This window comes from Gossypium hirsutum, chromosome D12 (genome assembly GCF_007990345.1).
Source record: "Gossypium hirsutum isolate 1008001.06 chromosome D12, Gossypium_hirsutum_v2.1, whole genome shotgun sequence".
In the NCBI taxonomy this organism is placed as follows: Eukaryota; Viridiplantae; Streptophyta; class Magnoliopsida; order Malvales; family Malvaceae; genus Gossypium; species Gossypium hirsutum.
This window is the reverse complement of record NC_053448.1, coordinates 21,956,050-21,967,428: the sequence shown is the minus strand read 5'-3', so window position 1 is coordinate 21,967,428 and position 11,379 is coordinate 21,956,050. Positions and strand designations below refer to the sequence as shown.

The window sequence follows — 11,379 nt, the reverse complement described above, 5'->3', positions numbered from 1 at the left end:
GGAAAAAAATAAGATCGAGGAAGAAAATGCGGTCAATGAAGAAGGGTGGCTATGGAAGATACAAGTGAGGAAGAAGGGCAGCAGATGCAGTTGATGGGGAGGAGTCAGATGTTCGTACAACTATTTGTGGCAATGGTGTCTGGTATTGGATCGGTACGTACTAAGTTTTAAAACTAATGTGGAAATGCACCCAACGTACTTCGACGATCAATTGGTCGCCTGAATTCCATAAAGATAAGGAACAACATGGATATTCAGGAGAGGGACAGTAAACAGAGATTATGCGCGTACTGTAGAAACCCAAGGCATACGAAGACAACATGTTCTTTGTACAGGGATACAGTAGGGCCTTAATGTCGATAGGATTATTTTCTTCCAAATAATATTGCGAATGTAGTACTTCCTTTATTCAGGAAATTGAAATTTGTTATGTATTGTTAACTTACGCATAACTCATATTACACAGAAATGAAGACAAATGTAATGTTCGAATGAAATTATTTATTTATTTATTTACTTTTGTATATATTTACATTACAATATTAAGAACAACAAAAATACATCAACTGTGTCATTAGGGAGAATTTGTGCCGTAAGGCGGTGGACGACGGTCGTGTGGAGGATTTTTGCCTATAGCCAGAGGTGCAACCGGAGGTACATCCAGAGGTGTATCCGGAGGTGAGGGCCTGTAGACTTCCTCTTTATCATCATCGTCGCTGGGACTCCCACCTACCAATGCCCCATGGCGTTTGTCTTAGGGTTCACCAACGTCATCCTAGTCCTACATAATCTATTATTGCATGGTCCTAGCCTCTTATCATGTATCCGATACTCTAGCAAGCAATGGTTGCATCGATGACCCACCTTGGTAAAACAGTGATGCGAACGATGTTTAGGTCACTATAGGCGAGTAACCATAAGGTGCCCCAAATTCTAGGTACGTCAGCATTGTCCTGGGCATTGACATCGAGTGCTGCATGGGCATCTACATTGGAATCGTCATCGGTAGCGGTGCATGCCTTGACATCTGGCCTAGCATCTAGGTCAGTAAGGGGTGAAGTATGTGGGGGACATCGGTGTAGGGAAATATCTACCTACGGGAATAGAAGAATCGACCACTTTGTAATGGTGGTTCATAGTGCAGTGGTACTTGTGAAAAAATATGGGGTTAGTAAAATGAACCGAAATAAGTGGAGTAAATTGACTTGTATATTGCGTAGATATAGGCGGCGCTTCTTCTACCTAGGCCGATGACGATCCCGTCGTGCAACCACGTCCCCTCCTATGTTGCTGTTGTGGCAGTTGTCATTGCTTCTTGCGCCGAATTTGCTTTTTCTTTTACTCCAGGGATAGCGGATATGACTTGGCAACGAGTTTGAATTATGACAGGTACTCGACATCTGACGCCGTGTCCGCTGAGAAAAGTGGTTCGCAGATAGGTAAGGATTGCATCCTACGCTCTTAAGCCTCAATGACTCCTCATGCGTTGTGTCACGGGGTTAGATCTTTTGTCTCACGATCCGTGCGGCCTTAGACAATTCGTTTGTACCAAACTCACCTAAGTCAGCCTCAACACCACAAGTGAGGATTCCTTTAGAATTCCTCCAAGGCACCAATTTGTATAGTGGAAGTAATTTATGCCAAAGAAGCCACAAAAGAACAACAGAAAGCCACAGAAAAAAATGCACTAGAGATGTTTGAGTAAATGCTCTCCAAGAATTCTATTACTCTTAAGAATTCAAATTATAATGGATGATTTATAGTTGAACTCCCCCAAAACCTACAGTCCGAATTAAGTTACATCAACGAACGAGATTAGCCTTATCCCTTAAATCATGGGATTTACAAGATACAATATCTAATCAAATCTAACCTTTACAAGATATGATTCCTATCAATATTCTAAGATTAGTTCTCATATTTACTAAGGTAGCCTATGTTGCCATGTCTTCATCATTGGGTCACCTAAGTTTCAATCTGACATGTTTCTCCAATAGTTCTTTGAATCGGGCCAGTTTTCATGGGCTGAACAATCCTCATTTAATTGATAGACCTTTATGGGGTGCATCTTGTGCCATCGTCACGGGCTTTGCACTTTGGCTTGTGACAGCTGCACTCAATTATCGTCTTTTTTCCCCCGCATGTCCACATTGCGCAGTCCTTCAGGTCTTGCGATAATGGCGAGATTCGTTGCCTCCATTTGAACTGTTGCAACACCTGGTCCAATTCGTACATTTCTACCGTCTCGTATACTACTAATGACACCTTGGTGTCCCACATCTCTCGATTGGCCAACACTTTTAGAGGGATGCAAGATATGATATCAGTGTTGGTGTACAACATCCATTCAAACTGAAAAGTAAAATTATAAATATTGTTATGTACAAAATTTTTTTTACGAATCATTGCCTAATTAATATAGGTTCAAAAGAATAAGTAACTAACCTCGTTTCCGAGCATTGGTTTAACAACAGCCTAAAATCTTCCAGCTCCTCGGGCAGTCCCACGTAACTCGACCCATGGTTCCACCTGTACAAGCAATATGTTAGTCAAAGCGTATAATAAAAAAATTATTGTACAAACTAAGTATTTATTAATAAATGATGTTTACCTCGTCAACAATGGGAACATGTATTGGTCGGTCACTCTGGGATGTAGAAATGGTAGTCGCCACCAGGCCCACAATTGCAGCAGGAGAAGACAACCACTGATCAACATCATATTCGGTACTGTGGCCCGACCCATCTCTCAGTATAACGTAGACAAGACGGTCGATCCCCAACTTAGTTTTCTGCATTCATTGAAGTCCGTTAGATGTAGTAGCCACCTTACGTGCACCAAATTTTGAGATTTATCAAGCATTAAAATGTCCCCGATTAACCTCATGATGGATGCTCGGGCGTATTGTTCTACGACCTCCTCCATTCGGTCTTTAGGGAGCTTGTTGAAATTATTTTCCAACCAGTTGATTGATATTCGACCACCTTAAAACTTGTCCGAAACCTTTCCTAACTTTGCTCTGAGAGGTCCACTTTAATCGGAACGATCCCTGATCCCGTGATAACTGGCCCATCCACTGGCAGACCAAGTTGGAGCGCTACGTCCTCCAGTGTGATTGTACACTCGTCGCTTGGAAGGTGGAAAGTGTCTGTTTCGGGCCTTTATCTTTCCACTAACGTGTTGATTAGTGTAAGATCGAGTTTGCAGCCCCTAGTCATACGAGACGCATGCAAGAATCCAACCTCTTGCAAGCGGCCACAAATTTCAGAGAACACATGTTTTCCCATATTATGAATGAAGCCCTCCAAAACATGATCATCCACCTATTTATACAATAAAAAAATTCAAATTACAAAAAAAAAATTAATTTAACATAATTGAAAATAACAAAATTTAAAATTTCTTCTTACCATTATAGCTTGGGCAACGTAAATATGCTTGTCGTCAAAGCGAATTAGAGAGGCGGTCATGCGTGAGAAACCGATTTGAAACGATATAATTAAAATATATATATTTAAATAAAAATATCGAAAAATTTAAAACGAGAGAGTTGAGAGAAGGATGTGAATGAAAAAAAAATTTGGGGGTGTATTTATAGGGTAAAATTTTTTTTACCATTGGGGGTTTTAATTTTTTTTACCGTTGGCGCGACAATATTTAAAAAGCCATTGCTTTTTACCGTTGGGGGAAAGCACGTCCAACTGGACGCATTTTTCCTTTTCTCTCTCCTAAAATTGGTCTATTTCCCTAAATAAAAACCGCCCAAAGGCCTAATTAAAAAAAATCGACATTTAAGCCTAATTAAGCCCTATCACCCTCCCTTAAACAAAAAAATAAAGTCAATTTTTTTTTCATTCTCATCTTCACCAGTAAAACATAATCCAGGAACCGAGAAACTCTAGCAATGCAAAGTCGAATCAACGTATCCCCCATCGGCCAAATAATCTGAAACATGGTATTGGAACTGAAAATCATTGACAAATCCACCATTGTCGTCGACGGTGGCACCATGCAAAGATTTAGTAAACCCATTTTTTCCCGCATTTTTTTTCCATTTTAGATATTTTTTTACAAAAACCAACAACAAAGATTCACTTCCGGTGCTGCTTGACATGTCGGCAACACCATTAAAAAATATTTTTTTAACCCGAAATACTCGTATTTCTTGCGGGTATTTTTAAAAAATATATATCGGTGGCGACACAAAAAAAATTATTATTTTTTAAATAACTTGTAATGATGGCTGAATGGTTAGAGAAAAATTTTGGAGGTGCTACCTGACACGTCGACGACATCAACTGCACACCATTCATTTTACCTATTTTCGTAAATAACTTGTAGTGTGCCTATTTTGATAATTAATTTTTTTCCCACATTACTGGGGTAAAAAAGCCTTTCATTTGGGCTCATAATTGCAATTATGCCAATTAAATTGATTTATGTTTTCCTATTGGTTTTTAAATTATTTTTGTTTCCACAAAAAAAATAAACTTTTTAATTCCACTTTAAAAAGGTCAATTTTTGTAATACAATGCATTAATCATAATATATATTGCAAAATCAATAAAAAACTAATCGTTGTTACCCAAAAATTGACCAGAAAATAGATACAAAAGAAAGATTCCTTGCCTGAGAAAATGTTGAGTTGTGTAAAATGTTTGTTTTGTGTAAAATGTTTGTTAGCCATCCTCAACCACTAACATCTTAACTTTTAAACTAGTGTATTTGTAAGCAAGCATGTTTTATTTTTATTTTCTTTTATAAAATAAAATATTTTACAGATGAACTCATGAATATGTCTATGAATAAAGCTTTTAATTATTTGTGAATAGGTTGAATTATATGTTGATTTAAATTTATGAACAAATTCAATTAATTCGAATCACCATTTTTTCTTAAAAAGAAAAACCTCAACGAACACAAACCCACAAAAAAAAGCTCAGGAACACGTTAATCATATTTACAGAGGAAAGCTAACATAAAGCAGCAGTTGTTAAAGAAAAACAAGATAAGGGGACATGGTTGAACCCATCAATTGTTTGTGAGCGTCAGATAAATCAAAATCAATGTCCCCACACTTGACCTGAACACAAGAAGATGATAGGATAAGTCAATTATTTGAAAGAGAAGACCATAAAAAGTTGGACCTCCGTTACTCTGATTACCATGTTAGTACTAAGAAACATTATGATTGCTTACCAACCAACGTCCATTAATATCATCCACCCAATCAAGAAGATGAGTACACATTCATTCATTTCAGAAGACGCATCTTTTTTTGCTCAAATCTGTCATGGTAAGTTGCTAGCTAAGTTATTTGCTTGAGCTCAATGCTAGGTTTCTTAGGGTTTTACTCATGAATTTTTAAAGTAGACTGACTAAACAAAATCCTCCAAGCTATCATTATATTTTAGATTCCCATCTCTTCTTGCATCAATGCTTTCTATTTTTATTAATTACTATATTTTTGTAGGCATAACCTTACTACTTATCACAGAAATATTTCGTCTCACTAAATGAAACTACCAATTAATGAAAACAATTGTAGTCTGAAAGTAAATAGTTAAATTTGCTAAAATTTGTAGAGCTTACAAGATTGAGAAAAGCAGGACTATTTTCCTCAAGTCAAATGACGCGGCTCGTTTATACCTCCTCCATCTGTTCGTAGCTGCATCATGAACCCTCTCGGTTGATTTGTCTGTCAAAATATAACTCAATTGAAGTCATAAAACCAAATCGGCATGGCCTGAGTAAGGCGTAGCCGATGGAATTAATAAGAATTAAACAGTTACAAAAATAATGCAGAGAATAGATAGTAGACAAGTCCGAAAACAAGTATAAAAATCACATATAAAGATGAAGTTTACTGATCTGGAACAGTAATATAATAGAGTTAAATCTTCAAAGACTCTTGATGTCCAAGTATCAATCACGGACCTATTCTCATTTGTCACTTCACTGAAATTATACATGTCAAATGAAGTTATTTTGTCTACTTAAAATCTTCTTGAGGGTGAATGTTGGGGCAGGCCCCACAAGAGGATTAAGATTTTTTCCAACTTAAATATTTTTGTTAGTTATTACGAATCTCATTCAATTTGTTAAAAATGCAAATTTAGATCTCGAAACACCACATCAAATGATATACACAAAACATTATAAACCCGAAGCACTTTATACAGTTTCTATTCATTCAAATGTTCTCTTGTTTCTTGTTTAAAAGAAGCAGCCAGCCATAGCTATGACAAAGAATGCAACCATGGCCAAATCATCGAAGTGGTAAATAAATCCACAGAATTTGGGAGGCATATGGAAATTATTGTTATCTATAATAGGTAATGGGATATTCTTATAAACCTTTCAGAGTAAGTTTAGTGCAATTAACCCATTAAAACTCAAAGCTGAGTTAACACTCACCTACAGTTATGCTTGCTTGTCTCTGCAACACCTTCTGCAAATGCTGTAATTCATTGAGATCTAACATTAGAGTCAAGAGTGAAGAAGAAACAATGTACCAATAACTAAGGAAGGAAAATCAGCAACACTTGATAATTAAATAAACAATTCTCATTTCCGACACTGTACATATGATCTACATTTTACTAAATACGCTTGATATATATAGATAGGAGATCAAACATACTGTCACTACGCCTTCACTTTTCAAATTTCCAACAGTTTCATCACTGAATTTAAATATGTCAGGAGTCTCTTTCTCGATGTTTATATCCAGAAAGCAAGGTGAATAAGCATCTTCTCTGTCCACTTTCAAATCAATGCAGTTCTGGCAACTCAATTGCGCATCCAAACACATCTGGTTTTTAGATGAAAAGGGAACTTCTAGGAGGCTCAAAAATGTTAACCGTGTACAGTTTGGACTCATGTTTCCTTCCTCAGGCAACACAGAAAAGCTATAGGCATCCGAGACCTGCACAAAGAAATGGTTAATAAATAGGAGGCAACTCAATTAATTTCCAGATTCTCATTTTGAAGGAATTTATTTACAAGAAAGAGCATAAAGTTAGAACTAACTTTCAAACAGAGATTAAGAGATAGCAAACATTAGACTAACAAAAATGGAAGCCACAAAGGAAATTACAAGACAATAAAAAGTTCTCAAAGCATTAAATCTAATGGGACGTGACAGAATTTGATGTAACACCTGGACCATCCTGAGGTCATCTCAAATGGGTCAGCGGTTGTGTACTTTGAGTTCCATGTTGAGTAAATTTTCACTTCTAGAAATGAACACATCTACTTGAAAGAAAATGGAGAAGGATTTCAGGAGACCATGCTGACCTGATTCTTAGGGAGATCAGCATTCCCTCAAAAGGGTCAAATTGCAGGATTTTAGAAGAATAATGTACCTTCTTTAACTTTTACAGAAGAAACTGAAGCAGTAGCAAATTTACTAAACAATACCATTCTATATTTGGAAAACAGGTTTTAAGCATGTATTTGGAGATATAAACATGTAACATTTCTATTATGCCAGTGGCTTTAGAGCAAATCTAATATTGGATTACAGCCTTAATTTACATTAACAACATTGCGAGTTGCTATAAAGAAAAGATATGATTGGTTAAATGCATCTCAGATTAATCAACTGAGCAAGTGATTTTTTTAAAAAAGCCACTAAGATCAAGACGATTGAATGACTGGATCAGATTTACAGGGGAGGAGAAAAGGACTGGAGCAGATGACAGAAATGAACTTACATGTGAAGTGTTTAAGCTGCTTTTTTCTCTTACTGGAAATGAAGCCTCCTCAATTAGGATAGGCAAGACATCTGAAATTAACGCATTAAACATGCTTATAAAAAAAATGTGTTTATCAAAGTATAGACATTGATTAATACTCGTGTTACTCAAACTTGGGTGTGAATGTTGGATAGGGGCATGAAATGCGTCCAATTGTAAAGTATAGGACTTGGATTCACATAGGAAAATTGTGGATTTTGGGGGTTTATATGGACCTAGGCTCTCCAACTACAATAGCTAGCTTTTGGGGTGTTGTTCTCCAAAGGTCCATATCAATTGGTATCAAAGCCAACCATCATGTCTCTCAGTTGCAACCATGTGGCACAACTAGCGACATCGGAATTGCATCGCCTGAGGCTAGATGGTAGTGCAAAACCAGACTGCATAACACGGATGGTGATGTCAACATTGCAGCGTTTGCTCAGGACCAGAAAAAATTAACTAACGCAAAGTTAACTCATGACCCAAATGGTGACGCTGGAATTGCAATGATCACCTAGGGTTAGATTAAGCTAGTGCAAAGTCAACCTGCATTGGCAACAAGATTATAGTGCACGACAATTGATTTGTCTCCAACTGCAAGGTATGCAACTTGGATTTCATTGTAGGTGGGTATATGGACCTAGACTCTTCAACCTCAATAGCTAGCTTTTGGAATGTGATTATCCAAATGTTCATTTCAGGTTGCCTCCAACATGGCAATGATAAAATCTTTTCATGTATTTGCGGATTTGGAGAGCCCTATCTTCATATCCATGTCCGAATATGTGTTGGACATGAGTGTTTAACACAGATGCTTCAAGAATAAAACATGAAGAGTTGAAGAAACATAGAAAAGCGTTCAATCACATGCTTCGTTGTTGGAGGTTTATATGGACCTAGGCTCTTCAACCTCAATAGCTAGCTTTTGGAGTGTCGTTCTCCAAATGTTCATTTCAGGTTGCCTATAACATGGCAATGTTAAAGTTTTTTCATGTATTTGGGGATCCCTTGAGAGCCCTATCTTCACATCCATGTCTGGTTATGTGTTGGATATGAGTGTTTAAATTAACATAGATGCTTAAAGAAAAAAAATGAAAAGTTGGAGAAACATAGAATAGTACTTTTTCTGATGTGAATATCCTTACCAAGAGAACAATGCTGGTTGGTCTCATCAAAGCTTGGCTTAATCAACTCAAAGGATGAAATGTCGACAGATAAATTGGTGCTTCCATCCACAATCCCTGATAAGAATGGTTTTTCCTGCAATTAATCATGATTTAAAATAAAGCATAGCAATATAATCTTTGATAGAGTCAGAGAGAAGCACACACAGACTATATACCGATATTGAAAACAATTATTCTTTTCCATTTTTTTCCCTTTTAGGTTCTTTTAATCACTAAAAGAACGAACTAGTGACAAGTTAAATGTGAGAGCGATATAAATCTAGATTTTTTTTCTAGGTCAACGCTGATTTTCTAACTATCTACAGATTCATACGGCTGACATTTTACCATTAGATTTAGTGGAAAAAGAAAAGAAAATTTACTTAATTGTAGAAATGAAGAATTTATATATATATATATAAAAGGTTTGAAATAAGAACTAGGCAATGGAAGAAAGTCTTAAGTCATAAACAGAACTTGAAATAGGAACCAGGCAATCCAAGAAAGTCTAATTCATCACTGTCATAAAAATATTTAATTAAAAAAAAAAGCAATTCTATTTGGCCAAGAAACTGAAGAAAATGCAAGAAACTAGAAGTAAAAATGTCTTTCTCATTCTACATTTTCTCAGCAACCAAACAGGAAACCAAATATTTAAAAAAATAAAAAAATGAAATGGAATGTAGATTAGATCATAATGGCCATGGAATTTCAGCTAATCATATTCTAAATAAGAGAGAAAAAGAGAAGAGACAAAAATGAAATGCAATTCCTGTGCTTCCCAATAAAAGGAAAAAAATGCAAGAAAATTTGAAGTTTAAAATACTAAATTTGTTCTCATTTAAAAAAAAAAGAAGGTCGACACATAATCCAAAATTAGAAGTTTTATTTCCCAAAGCATCTCCATTTCATCACAGAAAAAGATAAGAATCAAATGCTATACATTAACAAAAAAAACAAAAAAAGAAGAAGCAAAAACTCACCTCCACGATCGTTTTAGCGGCCATTGCACCAAAGAGGGAGCGAAATTATTGAGAAATATTTCAAAAAATAAAAGAGAAAATGAACGTTAAAAGAGTACATAGGAAGGGAGGAGAAAGGATGGGCGCAATTTGGCAGATAAAAAGGCTCCTGATTACGATGACAAAAAATATCTTCTCTTCTGTTCTTTTACTTTTTTATTTTGACGTAAATGCCCTTCCTATTTTTACTGATATCCTAATTAGTCTTTTCCTTTTTAACTATTTAGTCCTTGCATTATTCTCCTTTATTATTATTATTTGCTCCATTATCTATTTGGCACCTAAAAGTTAAAAAGGGAATTTTTTCTTCAATGAGAATGTGCCACGTCATTAATGACATGGAACGTTGACCATGATGTGGTTGTTAGAACTATAAAAACAAAATTTGATATAAAAATTTATTAATCAGGATCTATTATGTCAAATCATCAAGAATAAATCAAGAAAAAAACTAGATACGAAAGCGTACCTAAATCCATCTCTTTCTTGAAATTTTCGGATATTATGGTTTTGATCTTTCAAATTAGCACACAAATAATTCAATGAAGGCGACCCTCTCTTTTCTAAGGATGAGATGTTAGAAAAGTTACATATGTGTAATTTAGGGACCATAACCCTAATATATAACTTTTGCACATTAACCATAATTTCTATTCAGTCCATCATCAATTAGAAATTAGTTACTAGAGTATTTACACATATTTGGCTCATTATTTAATAACTAAAGCCTAATAAACCTTAACCAAATTAGATCATTTTTAATTTGAGCTAATATTTTATGATAGTAAATAATAACATGTAATTATGCTTATTATATATGTGATGTTCATATTTTTTTCAACAATCTCCCACTCAGACCACATATATATATAAATTACCTTATAATTAAATGTCATTATATAAGCTTATGAGCACAAAACCTTACTATCATATCCAAAAGGTATTCCGAACAATCTTGTCCATTAATTATGTTAACATAGAATCAATGCAACTTTTGTTACATATATCGTAACTAAATCCATCCCTAATCACATATATTAACATAACCAAATGTCATAGATTAATTATGTCTATGTAGCATGAAAATTACGTGCAATGTGAACCAAACATGCCTATTTCTAATTGGTCCTCCTTAACCTTAGTGAGATTAAATTTTACTAAAATCAGAGTGTAAATAAACTAAATAAACTTTATTTCTATAGAAAATATCTTTAATATCCATAAATTGAAATAACTAAAAAATGTGTCTATAACAAAAAAATATTTAAAATTACAAACTCCCACTAAAACTGAATATCCTGGAATGACATTACAACCATATGAGCAGTGTGCTCTTATAAAACCTTGGGTGTAGTCCCTTAGTAAACAGGTCTGTAATCATGAAGTTTGTCTCAATATGCTTTATGGGCTCCTAACCACTCCGAACTTTTACTTTAACAACCAAGAACT

At 35.3% G+C, this 11,379-nt stretch overlaps 1 protein-coding gene across 1 annotated transcript; it reads right to left on the bottom strand.

Annotated features, from left to right (window-relative positions):
* Positions 1-4,872: 4,872 nt before the first annotated feature.
* Positions 4,873-10,080, bottom strand: LOC107945395 (uncharacterized). Its single transcript, XM_016879378.2, has 7 exons — positions 9,892-10,080; positions 8,888-9,002; positions 7,719-7,789; positions 6,644-6,928; positions 6,418-6,460; positions 5,593-5,698; positions 4,873-5,083 (listed from the first exon to the last, which is right to left on the bottom strand). Exons 1-7 carry the CDS (start codon positions 9,913-9,915, stop codon positions 5,032-5,034), a joined length of 696 nt encoding a protein of 231 aa, XP_016734867.1. The 5' UTR covers positions 9,916-10,080; the 3' UTR covers positions 4,873-5,031.
* Between the last annotated feature and the right edge of the window lie 1,299 nt (positions 10,081-11,379).